The 23,780-nt window shown below is 43.3% G+C and overlaps 1 protein-coding gene across 1 annotated transcript in view; it reads left to right on the top strand.

Annotated features, from left to right (window-relative positions):
• The window catches only part of SNX29 (sorting nexin 29), a 507,745-nt gene that overhangs the window by 18,538 nt on the left and 465,427 nt on the right, over nucleotides 1–23,780 (top strand). Inside the window, exons 3-4 of the mRNA XM_081818879.1 lie at nucleotides 1,560–1,612; nucleotides 4,289–4,332. Coding sequence (XP_081675005.1) covers nucleotides 1,560–1,612; nucleotides 4,289–4,332 — 97 coding nt within the window. The remainder of the gene's footprint in view (nucleotides 1–1,559; nucleotides 1,613–4,288; nucleotides 4,333–23,780) is intronic.

Here is a 23,780-nt window from a genome sequence, read left to right as displayed (position 1 = left end):
GAGCTAGGATCCAATGCTGGGAATTCTAGGTAGCTCACATTTCAGAAGGCGTCACTGACAATTCTATGCATGCGGTCACCATATAGGGAGGTCAGTACTTTCATAGAGATGCGTGTCAGGTGTTGAAGTGAACCCAGAGAACTTGGCATCTCCCCAGCCTCCTGGCGCCCAGGTGTGGTGTGTGGTGGAAAGGACGCAGGCTCAGGTGAAGCTGGAGCCGAATGCCAGCTTCATCTCTTCAAGGCTGTGTGTGCTGGGGCAACTCATCTAGCCTCTCTGGGCATCCCTCTTCTCTGTCATCGAGTCACTGCTCTCCAGAGGGGCTGACGAGGGGTTTGCATTTGTTGAAGTAGCTAAAGGGCCCAGCAGTAAATACGGAATCCACATTATTTGTTTCTTTGTCCCAGAAGTGGGAAATACAATAAGAAAATGAAGAGGCAAGTGGGACCACTTTGAATGTAGCCATTAAACAGAAATAAATTGGAGCCTATGCCCAGAGCTGCTGTTACTATTGTTGTTGTTATGACTGGGGAGATGGAAGCATTGTACACAGACCTTTTAAAAGTCAATCTTACTGAGGTATAACTGAGGCATGCAATAAAATACACCGATTTAAAGTGTGCAGTTCCATGAGTTTTGACATATGTATCATTTAAAAGCATTCATTCATTCATTGATTCATTCATTTGGAGAATAAGTTCTGGAATCTTGCAAGCCTGCTACACACAGAGGAGATTCCACACCTTTAAAAGACAGTAGTGGCTACTGCTGATGGTGACAGTTTTGTGAATCGAATGGTATATAACTAAAATGGTTAAAATGGTAGATTTCATGTTATCTATTTTTTACCACAATTAAAGAAGAAAGAATGGTTTTTTTTTTTTTTAATTTTATTTATTTATTTGACAGAGAGAGACACAGCGAGAGAGGGAACACAAGCAGGGGGAGTGGGAGAGGGAGAAGCAGGCTTCCCGCGGAGCAGGGAGCCCGATGCGGGGCTCGATCCCACGACCCTGGGATCATGACCCGAGCCAAAGGCAGATGCTTAATGACTGAGCCACCCAGGTGCCCCGAATGGTTTGCTTTTATAAGTACCCACCCTGGGTGAAATGTCATGCAGTACAACCGGATGGCATGGTTGAAGCTTGAAGCATGCTGCCATAATTTTATAGGCAGTCATAACAACTTTGGGGCCCTTTCCAAAGGCACCCATCATCACAGATTTGTGTAAGTTTTAATTGTCCCATTGGGAGCTCTGTGCTCAGACAGCCAGCCTCTGACATACAGAAGAAGCTTCCTAGATAACCCGCACAAGGCTGTGTGCTTTTGTTTTCCTCTTGGTGTTGTTTTCCCACAAGGCTCCCCACTCTGTACAAGTGGCAGATAAGGCCTTCCTGTAGGCGGTGGCTGGAAGGCTGGGGTGTCCACCATCTCACATCTTGGCTTGACACCTAGTGCACCCTGTGTGTCCCAGGATCCCGAAAGCCTGTGTGGACTGATTGTGATGTCTGAGTGTCCCATCCCAACTGCCGATCTCAGTGACTTCTCTTTCCCTGCAGTGCCAGATCCGCTTTGGAGGGAGAAAGGAGATTGCCTCGGATTCCGACAGCAGGTAAACATGTCGCTTCTAAAACCATTTACTGTCAAGACCAAAAGGGTGGCCAGAGATGACTAGCTTCTGTATTCTGCCTCTGCAGCTGAGGGGTGTGGGGATTCAGTTTGGGTGATCTGTAGACCACCCATGCTGTGACTACCTGTCTAGGGTATTTGCAGCTTCCTGTGATGCTCCTTCCCTCTAGTAGTTCATTCCGAGGGAATTCCCTGAAATACCTTTTTTTTTTTTTTTAAGATTTTATTTATTTATTTGACAGAGAGTGAGACAGCTAGAGAGGGAACACAAGCAGGAGGAGTGGGTGAGGGAGAAGCAGGCTCCCGCTGAGCAGGGAGCCTGATGCGGGGCTCTATCCCAGGACCCAGGGATCATGACGTGAGCCGAAGGCACACGCTTAACGACTGAGCCACCCATGTGCCCCCTGAAATACCTTTCTACATAAAGTTATTTTCAGGGTAATTGATCATGATGGCAACTCAGAAATCTAAATGCTCAACAGGTGGGAAATGGTTAATAAAGTGCAGTGCATCAGGAGGACGGAATGTTATGTAGCCATTAAAATTGATGTCCATACAACATTTGTTTTAAGCAGAGAAATGCACGTGTAGTAATTTACAAATTATATATGTAGTTAACATAAAAAGAGTAAGATACAAAATTATATGGATGCAGAGTGATGCTAGCTATGTTAAACCACCACTCTGGTGAAAAACACATCAGAATGTGAACAGAGGTAATCTTGGGGTTGAGAATATTGGGAATTCTTACACTTTCTGACATTTTTCGTATTTTACACTGTGGTCATGTGTTTCCTTTATAATTAAAAAAAAAATCCTAAAAATTGCCATTGACCTTCATGACCCAGGAAGGGCTGATGTAATTGCATAAGCTTTTCACATTGACTGGGAGGAGACGGAAATGTTTTGGCAAAGGTAAGAGACACACAGGCCGTTGCTTTGTGAAATCATTCAGGGCTGATTCATGGTGGCAGGAGGAGCATTCCCACAAAGGAAGGGAAGAGAACTCATGCGCTCAGCATTCATCTCATCCTGGAGACTGGCAGTGGCCGCCACCCCGCCCAGCAGAGCCAGTCCCTGTCTGTCCTTTCAGACCCGTGTCTGTGCTACTTTACCAGCTGCGAGCAAAGTATGAAGTGCTACATTTTAATAGAGCTGCGGGGCCTATTTGAACGGGTGCAGATTTAAAACTGTACCCCTCCCTTATTCTCTTTTTTTTCTCTAGTTTTTCTTCTTAACACTTAGCACCCACCAACAGACTGTACTTTAGGCTTTTTTATTTTGTTGATTTCTGTCTCTGTGTCCTAATGTCAGCTCTGTACGGGCAGGGATGTTTGCTGTCTTATTCGCTGATGTATCCCCGGTGCCTGGAAGCATGCGGAAGGTGCTCAGGAAAGACTTGCTGTCCGGCTGAGCGTGTGCATTGTGTTGTGCCATAGTCAGGTGTTTAAATATCTGTGCCACCATGAGACTTGTGCGCCCTGAGGGCAGAGGGGCGACTCCTCTAGTGTTTTGCATGGGCATTTCGTGCCTGTCACACATTAGCTTCTCAGCATATGCTTGTGGCATCAGATCATTAGACCGGTTTATTGCTTCAGTTTTTCATGAGGCTCTACTATGGGGCCTGGCCCCGGTCAGCACAGGGGTCCTGATTTGGGGATGCAAGGTCAACTTGCATCAGAATCATCCAGGAGGCTTACTATTCAATAAGGCAACTCTCCATCCCATCCTAGACTGCCTGTGTATATGCACACAAGCGTGTGCATTCATGTGGATGTGTATGGGTATGTGGACTCAGGACTTCTTCCTCACTTTTTTTTTCCCCCTCATGATTGTCCAGTTTTTTTCCTGAGAGAATCCATCTCTAAATGTTAATGTGTTCTTTTTTTTTTTTTTTTTAAAGATTTTATTTATTTGACAGGGAGAGACACAGCGAGAGAGGGAACACAAGCAGGGGGAGTGGGAGAGGGAGAAGCAGGCTTCCCGTGGAGCAGGGAGCCCGATGGGGGGCTTGATCCCAGGACCCTGGGACCATGACCTGAGCCGAAGGCAGACGCTTAACGACTGAGCCACCCAGGTGCCCGGCATTATTAATTCTTCAGTGGTGGGAGCACACGGATGGCAGGGCATGGGGCAGCCTGGAGCCTGCTCAGTTGGCCCTACATGGACCAGGCTTGCCTGACAGCTGGGCTAATGCAGCTTAATGTATAGCGACTGGTTTTATTATCCCAAAGTGGGAAAACAGAGTCTGAGAGATTGATGTGGGATTTTTTTTTTTTAAAGATTTTATTTATTTGACAGAGAGAGAGAACAAGTAGGCAGAGAGGCAGGCAGAGGGAGAGGGAGAAGCAGGCTCCCCGCCGAGCAGGGAGCCCGATGAGGGGCTCGATCCCAGGGCCCTGGGACCATGACCTGAGTTGAAGGCAGATGCTTAACGACTGAGCCACCGAGGCAGCCCTTAGTGTGTTCTTATATAACAGAATTTACAACTAAGATTTTTATTGGGTACAATATTATGTTTTATAGTAGAAGTTAAAAGGTTCATTCCTTCAATGAGAGCTGTAGTTTATGGCTAAAAGGAGTATGCTGCTTTATATTAATAATAGTGACTGCTTCTGGCTCCTGCCATTCATGATTCATGTTGATGCTTCGTCTTCAGGACAACCCCGGGAGGAGTGATGGTGTTACCCCTTCTTTACAGATAAGAAAACAGACTCAGAGGTAGGATAATGCAGCCTCGGTTAGACATCTGAGAAAGTTAGACTTGCAAGTGGGACCCTAGTTTCTAGGGCTCCAAAGTTTGTTCTTCCTGTGTTATATAGCGCATTGAGTGATTTTGTTAGTTTTGAAGCTGGTTTAAAAAAAAATGTTTTTCCCTCACCTTGAGGGCTCCTTCTCAATAACAGTCTTGGTCTTATCTTTGAAATATGTTTGCGTAAAGTGGTACCACTTTCATATAGGAAAGGCCACGTCATTGTCCTTATTCTGTGAGAAAGCTTAAGCTCAGGAGGGAAAGTCTGTGAACATTTTGTTGTGGGATCTGAAAAGATAGGTGAGTCTCCTTTCTCCTCCACCCCTGACAAATGGCCCAGCACCAGAAGCGATGTCAGATGTCTTTTCTTCTCTTCAGCTCCCCTGCTGTCACCTGTCCCAGTCACCACATCTCTTACAGGATAGCTGCCATAGGCTGACTCCCTGTCTTCTTTCTTGTCCTGCTTCATCTGCACAGAGAGACTTCTGCAGAATTCAGATGCCTTCCTGTCACCCCCCCACCCCCACCCCCCGGGGGAGAGCCTTCCCCTGGCTTCTCTTTGCTCTGTGGAAAAAGACTCAGATCCCTAACAGTCTCGCTCTTTGCTCTAGCTACCCTGGCCTGGCCTTTTCTGTTTTTGTTTTGTTTTGTTTGTTTTTAAAGCCTTTTAATAATCTTCAGATCCCTGACACCAATTTTACCCCCCCCAGCACCCCCCACCTCCCACCTCCCCCCGCCAAGTCCTGGTCATCTGGATCTTTTTTCCTTGCTCTATACCATGGATTGGGAAATACTTATATTTGTTCTTGGTCATGCTTGGCACTGAGCTCTAAAACCCCTGGAATTCCCACAGTGATAAGAGCCATAAAGGTGTCTTCTGTTATGTTAATGCAGTGGCTTTTAGAAAGTCCCAAAGGTTGGGGGCCAGTTGCCAAGAGAACCAATCCTGTGATTAGAGGGTTGGACCTTTCTTTCCCAGCCCCCCACCACTGGGGAGAGGAGAGGGGTTGGAGATGGAGTTCAATTGCCAAAGGCCAATGATTTAATCAATCCTGCTTATGTGATGAAGCCTCCATAAAACGCCGAAAGGATGGGGCTCAGAGAGCTTCCAGGTTGGTGAACATGCGGAGGCACAGGGAGAGAGGTGTGCCTGGGGAGGGCATGGAGGCTCCGTGTTCTTTTCCCTTACATGGCCCTACGCATCTCTTCCACCTGGCTGTTCCTGAGTTACATGCTTCTTTGAGTTCTGTGAGCCACTCTGGCAAATTAACCCACAGAGGAGGTCCCGTGGGAATCTTCGAGATACATAGCCAGTCAGTCAGAAGTACAGGTGATAACTTGGGCTTGCAACCAACATCTGAAGTAGGGGGGGATGTGTGCAGTTTTGTAGAACTGAGATCTTCACCTGTGGGATCTAACGCTGTCTCTAGGTAGATGGTGTCAGAATCGAGTGGAGTTGTAGGACACCCAGCTGGTGTCAGAGAACTGCTTAGTTGTGTGGGAAAAACCCACATGTCCAAAAAGGTGATCAGCATCACATCTACCTTGCCACTTGTGAGGATTAAGTCAGATACTGTGTGTAGAAGTGCAAGCCAGGTAGGTGTTAATTTCACTCCCCAGGGAATGAAGTCGGGGGGTGGGGGGGGACAGTCATCACTCAGCTTTGCCTCCTGCCCATGCTGCCTCCTGATGGAGATAGTAGTCTGCAAACAGAAGGGAAGGGCAAATGTGAATCAGTGAGCCTTATCGACGTTCTCTTTTGCTCTTAGAGGAACAATCGAAGATGGAAGGTTTCTTTCTGTGTAACTCTGGGTATAGTTCTCAGCCCTATTTGGAAGGTGGAGCTCTTTAGGGGCACCTGGGAGGCTCAGTTGGTTAAGTGGGTGCCTTCGGCTCAAGTCATGATCCCAGGGTCCTGGGATCGAGTCCCCCATTGGGCTCCTTCCTTGGGAGTCTGCTTCTCCCTCTGATCTTCCCCCCACTCTCGTGCTCTCTCTCTCTCTCTCAAATAAATAAATAAAATCTTTTAAAAAAGTAAATAAAATGGCATTCAAAGATAACACTTGGCCTTTTAAGAAAACATCCCTTCCAATTATCCATTATGTCTTAGCAGACACTGGTTCTTAGCTTCCTGCAGAAGAATGATGTGGGAAGAGACACATCTAAAGAGCTCCATTTTCTCTTCTTTTTTTTAAGATTTTATTTATTTATTTGACACAGAGAGAGAGAGAGAGAGGGAGAGAACAAGCACAAGCAGCGGGGAGCAGCAGGCAGTAAATTTAAAATTTACTAAGGCAAAGTTCTAGGCATGACTGGGAGTATTGGCCTATGGTCACAGCTAGATTCCAGCTGGTTGGATGAACATCAGTGGGAACCTTTGAAAGGATAGTACACAGCTGGTTTCTGCCAAGGCTCTTTGGTAACAAGCAACAGAAATCTACTCCAGTTAAGGAAGTTGTGAACTTATAGAGTTGAGGGCAGGCCAGGTTTGGAAACAGGAAGGAGTCAAGACAACTTCGGAAGGAAGCCTCCTAAGCTGGAAACGGGCCCAGAAATGGTCTTCTAGCAGGAATGGCAGTCTAGTTAAGGTTCCGCTGCTGAAGTGACTCTCATTCTGCTCAAGATTGACATTCCAGGGAGGAAGCACCTGATTGGCCAGTTCTGGCTGCCAGTAGAAGGATTTGGCTAAAGGAGCCTCCTGGGACTCCACTGGCTTGCTCAGTGCAAGACGTCTATTTGGGTTCACCATCCCAAGACAGGATCCAGTGAGGAAGAAATAAACCTTCAAATGAAATCTGGGTACTGTGTTGAAGGTGACTGTTACGAACACGGGTTGCCCGCAGTGCCCAACAGCTGTCCCCTCTTGCTACTGTATTGTAGTGACAGTCTTTCTTGTGACAGTAGTCTGTGGTTTAAAAATGCTCAGGTCTCAGGACACCTGGGTGGCTCAGTTGGCTAAGCGTCTGCCTTCGGCTCAGGTCATGATCCCAGGGTCCTGGGATCGAGTCCCACATTGGGCTTTCTGCTCTGCTGGGAGCCTGCCTCTCCCTCTGCCTCTGTCTCTCATGAATAAATAAATAAAATCTTAAAAAAAAAAAAAATGTTCATGTCTCCATCATCAGTCTCATTTGATCCTTGCAATGACCCTGAGGTATAGACAAGCAGGAGGGGGGATGATTTCCCTACTTTTACGAGTGTAGAAACTTGGCGGCTGGTCATTTATGCAGCATTAACTTAGTATCTGGTACACATTGGTGCTGGGGGCACAGACTTTGGTTGGGTGGGTCACATGGTTTGTGGGTAGTGGAGCAGGACTGGAGACAGACTTCGTATTCCTGCTGTGGTCCTCACTCTCTGGCACTACACCTCCTCCTGTTTTTCTAACACAGTTTCCCCAGACGAGAGATTTGTCTCACTGCAAGTGCTTAACGTCATTTCAATTGTTAAATGTCATGGCATTAGATTCCTTTCAGTTGCCTAGTGGCTCAGTGATTCGCCTTTTCTTTTTAAGTTTCAATGATATTGGTGGTGAGACTTGGTTTGGTATTAATGTTAGGTTGAATTAAATGAAATTGCTAATATTTGATCCTTTTGACCTACAAAAACAACAATATCCTCCCATTTCAGAGTAGTATGTCTCCAGCAGCCCCCTTCTCTTTAAACAGAGGCTTCAGGCTCAGTCTTCCTCTGGCTGAGTGGCAGAGACAGAATTTAATACTTTGATTGCATTTACATTTACTCTGTAGGGCCCATGATGCTGGCTTTCCATTTGCAATAGTGATAGTTTTCCCTTTTAAAACAGGCTTCTTTACGTGGAAAATATGAATCAGACTCGGACAAGTAAATAACAGTACCTGCCGTCAGATGTAACAGAAGTTGCCCAGCTGTTTGTGAACGACTGAAGTCTGGGCAGGAGCCCTGGCGAGTCTGAAGCTGTGTATGGCATTTGGTTCTCCATGATAAACAGTACTTTTGGGCTAACACCAGATGCAAAGCCTGAGGGTGTGGGAGGGAGATTTGTTTGATCTTCTGAGATTACACAGCAAGATGCACCAGTCCTCGTGTCAAATGTAAAACACCATTTAAATGAAGGGAAATTAGAGGCAGGGCTTGTTTCATCAGCTTCTGTCCTTAGAAACCTCCCCAGGAGGAAGTGGGGGCAGTCACTGGGCCCCGAAATGCGTGCGTTTCTCCTTACCCCTCTCTCTTGGAGTTGTTCTCTTGCTCTGTGTTCCCCTAAGAGCAAAGATCCATTCTTGTGCTTCATTAAAATTATTGCACGGACTGTCAGTCACGCTGGTCGATGGCGAGGCTGTATTATTTTGAATAATTTGCCTTCTAGAAATAGTGGCCGAAGAACTCAGCAGGCACTGGAGTTTACCTCCGGGGCTAGATACGTTATTGTTCCACAGAAGCATCTTCTTCCCGTGTGGAATTACCGAGCACAATCTGGAAGTTTCTCCTTGGAATTGTCAACAGTAGCCCCAGCTGCGGGGTGGCAGAAGGCACGTGGGATTTGGGGCTCAGAGTTTGAATCTTGGTGTTGCCAGTCCCGAGTCATGTTGGTCTGTGGGCAAGTTTTGACTTTCTTGTGCCCTGATGTCTTCATCTGTAAGTGGGTACAGCTGCCATAATATTGACTTGGTAGAGTTGTGAGTGATTTTATGTGGAGCCTTTGGAACAGTGCCTGGTGGCTAATAAGTTTCCAGAAGTTGTTAGCTATTGTTATTGTCACTGTAATTTTATGTAAAATGCCTTGACACTTGGTGACTGTTCTCTGCACACTCGGTGTCTTTGCCATTACGGGGAGGCAGTGAGTCGGCTTTTGTCTCAGAACATTCAGGAATTGTACATTTTTGTGACCCTTTTGGTGACTATGTCAGAAGAAGTCAGGAGCATTTCCCCTCCTTTCAAAGCTTGCCAAGGAAGAGTGATTGGTTTTGGTGGTTTTTCTTTACCTGTGAGGAATTAGAAACATTTCTGAACTTTTCAGGAAGCTACAAAACAAAACCAGTCGCCCTTTGCTGTTCCCTAATGTTATTCTTCACGTAGTTGAAAATGCTCATATGTATTCCCCTGAACACTTATGAGACCAAATGGCCTTTCCGAGCATTCCTTTTCCTCTTTTAAATGTCTCTGGATGTTCATCATGTGATTTTCGTCTTCAGTTTCTCACAGGTTTCTTACCAACCTACTAGTTTGAGGTGTTGACTGGATATTCTAATTCTTCTCATCCTGCAGACAATCTGGGGGTTCATTAATTGGATTATCTCTCCTCCCTATCCTGAGCACTTCATTTCCACCTTGAGGATCTGTAGTAGATAGTTCCACATTGTATATTCTTTTTTTTTACTGTATCGATCAAATGAATTGATTTCTTTTTGGAAAAAGATTATTTTTAGCTACTGGGGAGCCCTAGGGCATTTAGCAAATCTGAGCACATTTCCATGTCTGATTTTTAATATTTATATTATTTATATTGATAGCTATAGAAAATAGTGCTTGGCCCACGGAAACAATATGTAAGCACCATCATCGCTATCATCCTCATCATCCCCGTCTTGATGGTGGAGAGAGACCCTGAGCATGAAGTATGAGCTTTGGTATCAGATGCCCACCCCAGCCACAAATTACCAATTACCAGCTGTGTAATTTGGGATTTACTTAGCTTCTCTAGGTCACTGTCATATCATTTGGAAAGTCAGATGGTGATCACAGCCCCCACTTCCTTAGATGTAACAATGTCTGCTTGGCACCGCCGGTAGGAACTTACTAAAACTCAAAACGTTTTCTTTCTGACTAGACATACCAGTGTTTTGGCTAATTTGAAAACTAAAGGCTACACTCATTGTTCATTAATTCCTCCATCCAACAGATATCTATTTGTAGATCACTACGTTGGCACTGGGGATATAAACTGGACAAGTTGGTTGCTGTCCTCAGGGAACTCAAAATTGAATCCAGGAGATGCGCGGGTAAATTGTGGACAGTCATGGTGGCCTGTAGTAATAATTACATAGTCCAGATGTGAGAGGTGAGTGCGGGGTCTTTAGTGGTCGAATGAGTAGGACGGCAATTCAGGCAGCAGGAGTAGCCATTGGGACAGTGTAGGGTGGTGTGAGAACATGGTGGGATGGTCTTGAAAGACAGGAGGTTCCTCTCTTACTGTCATGGGAAAGTGTTTGAACTTTATCCACTAAGGTTTCTATCCTTCCCTTCCCTTTCCTTCCTTCCTTAAGATTTTATTTATTTGAGAGAGAGAAAAAGAGAGAAGAGTGTGAGAGCATGAGCAGGGGGAGGGGCAGAGGGAGAAGCAGACTCCCTGCTGAGTAGGGAGCCCGAATCGACCTGGGGGCTCGATTTGGGGGCTTGATCCCAGGACCCTGGGATCATGACTTGAGCCGAAGGCAGACGCTTAACCAACTGAGCCACCCAGGCGCCCCATAGGGTATCATTTCTTTTTTAAAATTTTTTATTAACATATAATGTATTATTTGTTTCAGGGGTACAGGTCTGTGATTCATCAGTCTTACACAATTCACAGCGTTCACCATAGCACATACCCTCCCCAGTGTCCATCACCCAGCCACCCCATCCCTCCTACCCCCCTCCATTCCAGCAACCCTCAGTTTGCTTCCTGAGATTAAGAGTCTCTTATTGGGGCACCTGGGTGGCTCAGTTGTTAAGTGTCTGCCTTTGGCTTAGGTCGTGATCCCAGGGTCCTGGGGTCGAGTCCCACATCTGGCTCCCTGCTCAGTGGCGGGCCTGCTTCTCCCATTCCCACACCCCTGCTTGTGTTCCCTCTCTTGCTTTCTCTCTCTCTGTCAAATAAATAAATAAAATCTTAAAAAAAAAAGTCTCTTACGGTTTGTCTCCCTCTCTGGTTTTGTCTTGTTTCATTTTTCCCTCCCTTCCCCTATGATCCTCTGTCTTGTTTCTCAAATTCCTCATATCAGTGAGATCATATGATAATTGTCTTTCTCTGATTGACTTATTTCGCTCAGCATAATACCTTCTAGTTCCATCCATGTCATTGCAAATGGCAAGATTTCGTGTTCTTTCTTTTTGATGGCTGCATAATATTCTATTATATATATATATATATATATATATATATATATATATATATATATATATCACATCTTTATCCATTCATCTGTTGATGGACATCTTGGCTCTTTCCAATGTTAGGCTATTGTGGACATTGCTGCTATAAACATTGGGGTGCATGTGCCCCTTTGGATCACTACATTTGTATATTTGGGGTAAATACAGTGTATCATTTCTTAAACTATGGCTATTTGTGTTCCATTTTCACAGTTTTTGCCATTTATGTATGCCATCTGAGCCAGATATTGACTTGCAGTGGGATGTGAAGGCCCTGTCTACTCTGGTCTTGTCATAAGTAATACCATCAGTGAAATAAAAGACTGATGGCTGATTATTTTCTTCCTTGACGCATTGAAATGATTAACATAAAAATGTTCATCTCTGTTCCTCCTAAATTCGTGTCATGTCCCATGTGTGCCATGGCAAAGTATAGTATGGGTGGGGGAAAACAAAGAAAGACAACAACATAGTCAGAGTTGCATTTCTGGAAGAGGTGCAGAGCGGGGGGGCTGGGTGGGGTGAGATGGGGTCTGGGGAGCAGTGAGGGGTGGCTCTGTGCACTGGGCAGGAGGGCTGAGCAGAGGTGGTTGGGAGGAGAGACGGAAGGATTGAGAAGCCTGATGACAGCCTTGATAAGCCGGAGGGGCTGACGGGACACGGACAGTGAGACATGGAGGATGAGACGTCAGTTCTCTGGCTCTAAGGTGTGGCCAGAAATCAGAGCAATTGTGTGTTGTTTTAAATTTTGTTTTGTTTGTTTTAAAGCAAGCTTTGGTGTGGAATTTTCTTTCTCCCAGGCTATGGGCTCTGACCAAGCTTGGAGAGCCTGTGGGCCACTGGCTTAGTGTCACTTCTATGTTTCTTGTTTCCCATTTACTCACTCCTTCTGCATCTAGGGACTTGTGTTTTCTCCGTTCTCTTTTTCCCACTTGATGGAACCAGCTCCTTCAGCTGATTCCTTCCTGGCTGCCAGCTCCTGGTCCTGATTCTGAAGCTCCTCGTCTGCCAAGAGAGTCCCAGGCTGTGTTTGCGTCTAGACGAAGAGCTGGAGGTCTGGCTGCCCCAGAGAAGACAGTCACTATGCTGATATTAGTAACTTTTGCAAATGGTCAGAAATTGTGATTCAACCCATTGAAGAATTGGTTATTTTTTTCATTCTGGCTCCTCTGGTAGAACATTTATTTGATTTCTTTTTACATGCCTGTCTGCCACCCTCAAACCTTCACACTTACAGTAACTACTGCCTGTGAGTTTTCACTGCTCCCAGGCTTGAATTCTTTCTGATTCTTTGTCAACCTTTTTTGGGGCCTCTTTTTTCCTCTATTTTATCTTCTTCCTCCCTCCCTCTGAGTACCTTATGTTCATGACCAAAAATTATTTGTTCTGTGGTTTTCTTCATGTTCATATAATTTTTACAAGTAACACACACGTGTGTACACACACACACAGATTTAATTGCCATTGTTTTACAAAAATTGAATGATATATAATGTTCTGTATCTGTGTTTTCTCTCTTGGCACTATTCCTGTCAAAACCTTTCCAAGTTAAGGTTCCAGTAATTGTTGTAATTATTTTTACTTTTATAAATCTGATAATTGTTTTTAAGAGGTTGCATTATATCTCATGATGCATATGTGCAAATAGCTGCCCACGAGGTAATAGCGACTTCGTGTCCAGCGTTCACTACTGTGGATGATGAAACAACAGACACCCTTGAGCATCTTTACTTAAATACTGAGGATTTTATTTCCTCGGCATAGATTTCTAGGAGTTGGGTTGCTGGGTCAAAGAGAATATGTGTTTTTATTTTATTTAATTAATTGACTTATTTTTTTTTTAAAGTAGGCTCCATGTCTCGTGTGGAGCCCAACGCAGGGCTGAACTCACAGTCTTGAGATCAAGACCTGAGCTGAGATCAAGAGTTGGACATTTAACTGACTGAGCCACCCAAGTGCCCCTATATGTGTTTAGTTTTTATACTTTATTTGTCTTAAAAGATTTTATTTATTTGAGAGAGAGAGACAGAGAAACAGAGCATGAGCGGAGGGAGAGATGGAGGGAGAGGGAGAGGGAAAGCAGGCTCCCCGCTGAGTGCCCAGCCCTATTCGGGGCTCTGTCCCAGGACCCTGAGATCATGACCTGAGCGGAAGTCAGATGCTTAATCAACTGAGCCACCCAGGTGCCCCAATATGTGTTTAATTTTAATAATTATTGTGATCAGGTATCTTTCTAAAAATTTCTACTGGCAGTGCATGAGACCACCCTTCTCTTTCCTATTGTTTTGAAGTTTTGTAGGTCTGATGGGTGAAAGGTGGTGGCTCAGGGCGCCTGCGTGGCTGTCGGTTAAGCATTTGACTCTTGGTTTCGGCTCAGGTCGTGATCTCAAGAGTTGTGAGATTAAGCCCTGGGTCAGGCTCTGCACTCAGTGCAAAGTCTGCTTGAGGTTCTGTCTCTCCCTATCCCCCTGCCCCAACCTCCCCCTGCCCTTACACACACTCTCTCTCTCAAATAAATAAATCTTAAAAAAAAAAAAGGTGGTGGCTCACAGTTGCTTTAATTTGCATTTCCTTGATTGCTAGTGAATTTCAGTATCTTTTTTTTTTTTTTTTCCTTAAATATGTTTTGGCTATTTGACTTTACTGTTTTGTGTAAAGCTCCTTCATAGTACACATTTTCTTACCGGATTATTTGTCTCCTTGTCAGTTTGTGAGAGCTCTTTATATATTATTATAATTAATTAATCTTTCATCTGTTTTCTCTTTGCAAATATTTTTTCATATCTGTCCATTATCTTTGTAAGCACAGATAACAGTATCTATTATACTACCACATTTAAAATTTTTTACATGATTAAATGTCTTTTTATGGATCCATATGCCTACCTACCAGTTTCTAGGTTTTCATTGTTTTTGTTTTTTTTTTAAATATTTTATTTATTCATTTGACAGCACAAGTAGGGGGAGCGGCAGAGGGAGAGGGAGAAACAGTTTCCTGGCTGAGCAGGGAGCCAGATGTGGGACCTGATCCCAGGACCGCAGGATCATGACCTGAGCTGAAGGCAGACGCTTAACTGACTGAGCTGCCCAGGCGCCCCCCATAGGTTTTCAGTGTTTTAAAAAGATCTTCCGAATGTTAGATTGTGCATGCAGTGTTTTTTAAATTTTTTTGTAAGATTTTTATTGTTTACAGTTAAACCTTTAATCCACCTAGAATTTATTTTTGTATGGCCTATGGGATAAAACTAAAGCCAATTTTAGTTTCTTCTAGATGGTTGCCATCTTTCTCACAGATCTTTTTGGTCCTTTATCTCTGGGCTGCAGTTTACTTTAATTCCATTTACTTAGCACAGAGAGAGCATGCTCCGGGCCATGGCACGTGGCACTAATTGAGAGCACCAGGCTGGCTTGATTCTCAGGTCCTGGGACCCCTGGCACAGCAATGGGTGGGGGGAGGGCCCTTGCATGCTGGTGCTGTCACACTGGGATGTGGGGCCTCAGCCCTCATGATCCTTGCTCTGGATGAATTTGCATGAATTTTCAGGGATGCTTAAGTCTACTCAAATGATGTAGAAAGTGCAAATGATTGAGGGGACATAATCATTGGAACCCACTCCTCTTTCTCCTACTCCCTCACAAATGGGAACTATACCATTTATATTACTCTATAACTTGCCTTTTTTTTAATATATATATATAGAGAGAGCATGTGAGTGGGGGAGGGTGTGGGGAGGGGCCGAAGGAAAGGGAGAGAGAGAGAGAATCTTAAGCTGGCTCCACGCCCAGCACAGAGCCTGACAGGGCTTCATCTCACGGCCCTGAGATCATGACCTGAGCCGAAATCAGGAGTTGGACGATTAACTGACTGAGACACCTAGGCTCCCCATTGTTTTTGTTTTTAAACTTGGCTGTGTGTTATGGAGATTGTTCCAGGTCAGTAGGTGACATAATGGTGCAGCTTACTATCAATGGCATCTTCATGACCAATGCCAATTTTAATTATATAATTTCATCAATTATGAGGCACAGCTGGATTTCAAAGATGTGTGTGTGTGTGGGGGGAAAGGTGGTGGTTCTTAGGGTTGATTTCATACGGCATCTCATTCTTTTTAAATTTCTGTGTAATATTTGTAGTGTGGAGGTACTATAACTTATTTACTATTTTCCTGTTAATGGATATTCTGGTTGTTTCTAGTTCTGTTTTTGCTTTTGCTATTGTAAACAATGCTGCAATAAAAATATTTGTGTGTGTGTGTATACACAAACACACACATATCTTTGCCTACTAGTGTTTTTATATTTGTTTATTTAAACTTTTAATTTTGAGATAATTATAGATTCATATACATTTGTAAGAAATAATATAGAAAAATCCAGTTTCCCTTTTTTTAAAAAGATTTTATTTATTTATTTAAGAGACAGAGAGACCACAAGCAGGCAGAGCTGCAGGCAGAGGCAGAGGGAGAAGCAGGCTTCCCGCTGAGGAGGGAACCCAATGCCGGGCTCGATCCCAGGACCCTGGGATCATGACCTGAGCCGAAAGCAGACGCTCAACCGACTGAGCCACCTAGATGTCCCCAGTTTCCCTTTTCCCCAGTTTCCCTTAGTAATAAAACCTTGTAAAACTCTAGTTTTGCTTATACTTATTTGTGTGCGCGTGCACTTGTGTGCGTGTGTGTGCGTGTGTGTGCACTTGTGTGCATGTGTGCGTGTGTAGTTCTGTGCAGGATGATCACTGCATAGGGACACCTGCCCATCACCACAGTCAGATAATGGAATAGTTTCATTGTCACAGGATCCCTCCCGCTGACCTTTTATTATCACACCCACCTCCCTCCTGTTCCCTCCCTCTCCATCCCTAACTCCTGGCAACCACCAACCTGTCCTCCAGTTCTATAATTTTGTCACTTGGAGAACATTACATTAGCGGAATCATACAGTGTGTAACCTCTTGGGATTGGGTTTTTTTCCCACTCAGTGTGATTCCCATGAGATCCACCCATGTTGTTGCATGTATCAGCAGTGTGTGTGCCTTTTTGTTGTGAGTAAGTATTCCGTGGTATGGAGGGACCAAACTCTGTTTCTTCATTAACTCGTTGAGGGACATCTGGGTTGTTTCAGTTTTTGGCTACTGCAAATAATGCTGCTGTAAACATCCATGTACAGGTGTTTTTATGGGAACATAATGTTTTCATTTTTCTGAGGTAGTCACCCAGAGTGTAGTTGTTGGGTGGATGATATTTGCATATTTAGTTTTATAAGAAACTGCCCAAGTTTTCTAGACTAGCTGTGCCATTTACGTTCCTGCCAACAACGTGCAAGTGATCCAGTTGCTCTGCATTCTTGCCAGCATTTGGTATTGTCATGATTTCCTATTTTAGCCATTCTTACAGGTGTGCAATGGTATCTTATGGTGGTTTTAATTTGCATTTCCCTAATGACATTGAACATATTTTCTCATGCTTGTATGTGTATATCCCCTTTGGTGAAATGTCTGTTTATGCTTTTTGCCCATTTTTAAAATTAGTAATGCTTTTATTTTTATGGGATACATTGCTAGAAGTAGGATTTCTGAGTCCAAGTATATGGGCATTTAAAAAAACTGTACTGTCTAGGGTGCCTGGGTGGCTTGGTCAGTTATGATCCTTCAGCTCTGGTCATGATCCCAGGGTCCTGGGATCGAGTCCTGCGTTGGGCTCCTGCTCAGCGGGGAGTCTGCTTCTCCCTCTGCTCCTCCCCCATCTCGTGTGTGCCCGCTCGCTCTCTCTCTCTCTCTCGCAAAAATAAATAAATAAATAAAATTCTTAAAAAAAATTGTACTGTCTGATCTCTTTGCAGAAATAGGCAGCAATTCACATTTATATTCCCAACAGTGCTCATTTACATATACTTGTGCTCCGTCTATGATTGGTTTTAAAGTTGATAGTCCTGAATTGGTATCTTAATACTGTGTGACACTTTCCTGGCCACTGGTGAGACTGAGTATCTTTTCATCTGTTTATTGGCCAATATTTCCTCCTTTCATGATTTGTTTGTTGACTTGTTGAAAAGTTTATTATTATTTGAGTTGCTTGTCTTTCACTTACCCATTTGTAGAAGCATTCCATGTATTATGGCTTTTAATCCTTTTTCAGTTATATGTGCTATAAGTATTTTCTCCAGTATATCATTATTGTTTTACCATGTTTATGGTATCTTTTGCCATATAGAAATTTAAGAATCTTATGCAGTTAATTATATGAACCTTTTTTTTTTTTTCTAAGTAGGCTCCATGCCCAGTGTGGAGCCCAGCATGGTGTTTGAACCCATGACCCTGAGATCAAGACCTGAGCTGAGACCAGGAGTCAGACGCTTAACCGACTGAGCCACCCTGGTGCCCTGAATGAACCTTTAAAATTTTGGTTTTAGAGTATCCTGTCCTGAGGTTCTTCTGTATTTTTGTCTATTATTTTTACAGTTTTATTTTTTCCCATTTATATTTTTCTTTATCTTGATCCATCTGGAGTTTTGTTCTATCTGGAGTTTGAAACACAAGTTTATTCTTCTTTTCTTTCAACCCTGTAGCCAGCCACTTGTGTTATTGCCCCTGCTTAAGCAGCCCATTCTTCCCCATCTGAATTGAAGTGCTATTATTATATTTAATGTTTCCATATTTATTTGGATTTTTTATGAGGGGTTTCCCCATACTCCATCAATATGTTTATTCCTGCACCCAAAACCACACTGTGCCAAGTCCTTCCTTGGACTTATTAGTATAATCCTTGGGATTCTTATTGGAATTGTATTCAATTTATGCATTAATTGATGTATACATAATTAATTTATATTTTATTTTATATAATAATAAATCTTATTCAGGAAAATGGTATTTCTATTTATTTTGACTTTTATACCTTTTAAGAAAATATTATGCTTTTCTTCATATAGGACTTTTATCTTTCTTGTTTAAAAGTAGGATTTATTTTACTTTGGTTACTATTGTAAATGGAATTCCCTTGCCCCATTTTGTTTACTTAAAAAAATAAAATTTTAATGTTATAGTTTTATTGCAATATTTTTTATTTGTGGGTTGGAAACATTTTTATATCTTTGTAGATCTGCTTTTTTTGGCTTAACATTATAATCAGTTTTTTATTTATTTATCTTTAAAAATTTATTTTTTAATCTAAGCTTTTTAAAAATGCTATTTCAAGTTCTCTATAAGCATTTAAAATAGTTGTATGCTTTTTCCTCACCATAACTTACATTTTAACTTATTTTTAAAAATTAAAAAAAAAAGATTTTATTTATTTATTTGTCAGAGAGAGAGAGCATAAGCAGGGGGAGTTGGAGAGGGAGAAACAGGCTTCCCCCTGAGCAGGGAGCCTGATGCGGGGCTTGATCCCAGGCCCCCACGTCATGACCTGAGCTGAAGGCAGACGCTTAACCAACTGAGCCACCCAGGTGTCCCTCAGCATAACTTTTGAATTGTATTTCTCCATTCGTTGTAGCTCAAGGTAGCAATATTTCTGATTCTTGAGACATGAATACTACTTTAATACTTGTTTTGGAAAGAAGCTGAGTTCAGAAAAGCATAAAGCCAAGAAAGACATCACCAGCAATTCTTTTACCAAGTGGCTCTTAATGTTTTCACATAATTCCCTTCAGGAGTTTTTCTTTTTAGCATAGTTGAGAGTGTACTTAATATATAGTTTCGTATCCTGCTTATTTTTCATTTTATGTTACAAACTTGTAGGTTTGAGTTTTAAGGGCTAAATAGCATTCGGTTATAAGCTGTGCTATGGTTTGTTGAGCCAGTTTCCCAAGTGTCAAATCTTTAGTGGTTTTTAACTTTCCCCAGGTGTAGATAATGTTTTTAGTATCTTCATTCCTAAATCTTTATGTAACTTGTAGATTGCCGTTGAGGATTGGTTATCTGCCAGGAAAATTTATAGGTTGAAGGATGTGAACCTCTGGAAAATTTAATTTATTACACATAAATGTAGAGCATGGCCCATTGCAATGGCTAGTGGTGATTGTACTGTGCTAAGTCTGAGATATGGCTGATGCTGTTAATTGGCTGATTTTTATGGGTACAGTTGACTCTGTTCCAGGTGACATTGGAGCTTTCCACATGAGGATAATCTGGTCCATTTTCATGATGTACTTGGTTTTCCCCAAAAGGTTCCTGTAACATAGTGAAAGAAGCACTTTGAAATATGCCCTCTTTCATAAGGTTAATTTGATGTCATTCGTAAAAATGCAGCTTTTATTGCTGCTCCTGTCAGTTGTTCTAACATTTGCCATAAAAAGGTACAGGATTCCTAAGAATATTATTACAGATTAATATGGCAGGATAAGGAGTCTTGAAATATAGGTCAAAACTCAGGAAAACCAGTGTTTGCAGAATTTCAGCAGTAAGCTAGTTAAGCTCTGCTGGTGTTGGTAGTTTTAAATTCAGCAGGAGTAAGGTATTCAATTTTCCATTCCTTCATTTCTTTATCAGGCTTTACTGAGCACCTTGAGGGCAGTTTTCTTTTAAAGATTTATTTATTAGAGAGAGGGAGAGAGCACATGTGTGTGATTGAGTTTGGCGGGGAGGGGCGGAGGGAGAGGGAGAGAGAATCTCAAGCAGATTCCCTGCTGAGCACAGACCACAATGTGGGGCTCGATCTCAGACCGTGAGGTCACCACCCGATTGGAAACCAAGAGTTGGATGCTTAACTAACTCTGCCACTCAGGTACCCCAGTTTTTTTTTTTTTTTAATTTTTAATTCTTAACAGCTTTATTGAAGTCTGATTTACATACCATAAAAATCTACCTCTTCTAAGTGTACAATGCAGTGATTTTTAAAATTTATTTATTTATTTATTTTATATAGAGAGAGGGTGCACACAGGGGGGTGGGGAAGTGTCTTAAGCCGACTCTGCACTGAGGGCAGAGCCCAATGTGGGGCTCGGTTTCACGACCCTGAGATCACCACCTGAGTGGAAACCAAGAGTCATTTGCCTAACCAACTGTGCCACCCAGGCACCCCCTGCAGTGATTTTTTTAAAGTAAATTTATAGAGTTGTACAACCATTAACACACCCATTTTTAGAACATTTTCATTATGTCTATTTTCTATTGTTCCAATTTACAATTAATCCCCAATTCCAGCCTTAGGCAACCACTAATTGACTTTTGGTTTCTAAATATTTACCTTTTCTCAACATTTCGTGGAATCCTACAACATGTGGCTTTTTGGGTCTGACTTCTTTCCGTTAGCATAATATTTTCAAGGCTCATCTCTGTCATAGTGTGTTGTCAGTACTTCCGTTCTTGGTATTGCTGAGTAGTATTCCATTGTCTTGAGATACCACATTTTATTTATCCATTCATCTGGTCAACAGTTGTATGCATAAAAACTTAAAGTGATTTTCTTGGCTGATGCTTTTATTTATTTATTTAAAAACTTTTTAAAAAAGGATTTTATTTATTTATTTGCCAGAGAGAGAGAGCACAAGCAGGGGGAGCGGCAGGCAGAGGGAGAAGCAGGCTCCCCACTAAGTGAGGAGCCCGATGCGGGGCTCGATCCCAGGACCCTGGATCATGACCTGAGCTGAAGGCAGATCTTTCACCGACTGAGCCACCCAGGCGTCCCTTGACTGGTGCTTTGAAAAAAAAAATGAAAACATTCGCTGTTACGTTCCCCTACTTAATTACAAACATGCCCAGTTCATTGACTCACGGTAGAAGTTAGCTGTGATGAAGTGCCACGGAGGTAGCTGACCCACCACGGCGATGCCCGAATGCATCTCGCAGAGAGCATTCTGGGAAATAGGAGAGACCGAGCGGAGGAAATAAAGAGCCCTACTAGCACAAGTGCTCCTTTCATTTTGCAGGAATGATCATATAAGTGAGTAGAGATGAGAAGAAACGGAAACCTTCGGGTGACAAGGTTATAAATCAGTGCCTACAGTGTGCGTAGGGTTACACAAGTGTGTTCTGTTTGATTCACTAGTCCTGACTGACCTGGGTTCGGATTACGGATTACATGAGATCTTCTGAGATGCATCTCTCTCCTGAATGTCCATCAAGCCTGTATTCTGAATGCCCCCAGGGGAGGGACTGTTTTGGTCATCTTTACCACAGTAGCCAGGCATTGTGCTAGGTGCTGGGACAACGAAGATGAATGAGGTACAATCCCTGTTGTGTGGGAGCTCAGGTCAGGATGAGGAGGCATCTCTAAAGCAGATCATTAACAGAGAGGTTGGTCAAGGGCTGCAGTAGAAAGAAGTTGAGAATGAGGAAGCACTCAGGCAGGCTTCCTGGTGGAGGGGACCCTTGAGCTAAGTCTTGAATGACCAGTAGGTATAAGCTCAGGTCCATCGGGGGAAGTGAAAAGGGGACATGGGAAGGGTGATAAATAGCATGGCCTTTGGCAAGGTAGTCATCATAATGAATTAATTATAGGATTAGTACTCCCCCTGAGTTTTCTGCTGTGTTAGGTTGGTTGTGACCTGTCTGTATCTAGAAGGTAATACTGATGATGTAACCCAAACCTTGGGGATTGGTTTTGTGCTGTTCACCTGCATTCCATTCCCTTTAGGGGCTAGATATTATCTAGAGTTGGCAGGGCAGCCCCTGACTTGTGCATTAGAGAGCCAAGTAAACAGAGATTGTTGATTCAATTATTATATTTGCAGATGATTTGTTTAAAGATACAGGATGTGCTTTATTTTTTAAAAGTATTTTTATTTTTATTATTTTTAAAACAGATTTTATTTATTTATTTGAGAGAGAGAGAGCATGAGCAGGGAGGAGGAGAAGAGGGAGAGGGAGAAGCAGATTCTCCATTGAGCAGGGAGCCCGATGTGGGACTCGATCCCAGGACCTTGGGACCACGACCTGAGCTGAAGGCAGACGCTTAACTGACTGAACCACCCACGTGCCTCCAGGTTGTGGTTTATTATGGAGACTCTAAACACAGCCCGGGGTTTTTGTTTTTTTTGCCCTGAGATAGGGCTTTGGTTGGGCTCCATTTTGCCATTCCTGTTTTGGTTCCTGGAATTTAGATGGTTTTGTTAGGTGTCCCAGTTTTCAGGAAGCCCAGAAATGTGGGCCTGCATGGATTTGTAGAGAGACTAGCATATGCACATGTCATATTCAAGAGTGACATCTGCCTTGGAAAGAGGGTTGTTTCAATGTGGGGGGGAGTATTCTGGGACTCATGGCTCAAGATTAATTACTCCCCTATCCACTGAAAAAGCAATTATGGAGCATGCACCGTGTACCAGACACTGAGCTAGGTGCAGGGGAGCCAAAGTGGGAGCTGGAAACCAAATAGTGTTGTTGAGGACAGGTGTTAGGTTTGGGCTAATTAGGCTTCCTTCCTGTGGAGGGCCAGCTTTGATCTTTGACAGTGGTTACCTAGAATGCTGGGATGGATTAGTGATGTCTGTCATGAGCACAGAATGGAGAGTAAATGTGCAAGTGCTGTGTATTTGCTGACACTGTGTTAGGGTTTTCTGGTGTAGACGGATGACTTGAGTAAAGGGGGGGTATAGGAGAGAGAGGACATTTGTCTCAGTAAGCATGTTTGCCTTGGTATGGGGTGTATCTGGAATCTACTTTGGATCAGTTTGGGATTAGGTAGGGCTGGAGTACAGATGTTGTTAATTATGTAGTCTTATAATGCTGCTTATTATGTACTCATGTACTGTCTCTTAAATGTCTTTAGCCTGTTTCTTTAGGTGTAAAATGGAGATAATACCTGCCTCACCTGTATATAGTAATGTTGATGGGAGGAGCTAAAGAAATAATGGGTATGAAAATATTTTACTGCCTGCAGAGCAATAAGCCCTTGGAGTATTATTACTGCAGGTGTGGAAGTGAGTGGAACCGGAAATGCCTGAAGTTAGGCAAGGTTGAGCCAGATGGTGACGGCCTCAGGGCCTTTGCACTGGGTCCCTCTGCCTAGTCTGCTGTGTCTGTCACATCCTGGTCATAACTCTAAGGTTAACCTCCATTCAGGCCCCAGAATCTAAACCTGTTCCTGCTGTTTCTTCACCTACCCACCTCATCTGGTTTTACTTTCTTCAGAGTTCCCATCAATTGAAATGGTCTGGTTAGGGCGCCTGGGTGGCTCAGTTGGTTAAGCGACTGCCTTCGGCTCAGGTCATGATCCTGGAGTCCCTGGATCGAGTCCCGCATCGGGCTCCCTGCTCGGCAGGGAGCCTGCTTCTCCCTCTGACCCTCCCCCCTCTCATGTGCTCTCTCTCTCTCACTCTCTCTGTCTCAAATAAATAAATAAAATCTTAAAAAAAAAAA

This window comes from Leptonychotes weddellii, chromosome 5 (assembly GCF_054177405.1).
Source record: "Leptonychotes weddellii isolate Sample4059 chromosome 5, ASM5417740v2, whole genome shotgun sequence".
Lineage (NCBI taxonomy): Eukaryota > Metazoa > Chordata > Mammalia > Carnivora > Phocidae > Leptonychotes > Leptonychotes weddellii.
Note: the sequence above shows the minus strand (reverse complement) of the source record. Positions and strands in the feature narration are given on the sequence as shown.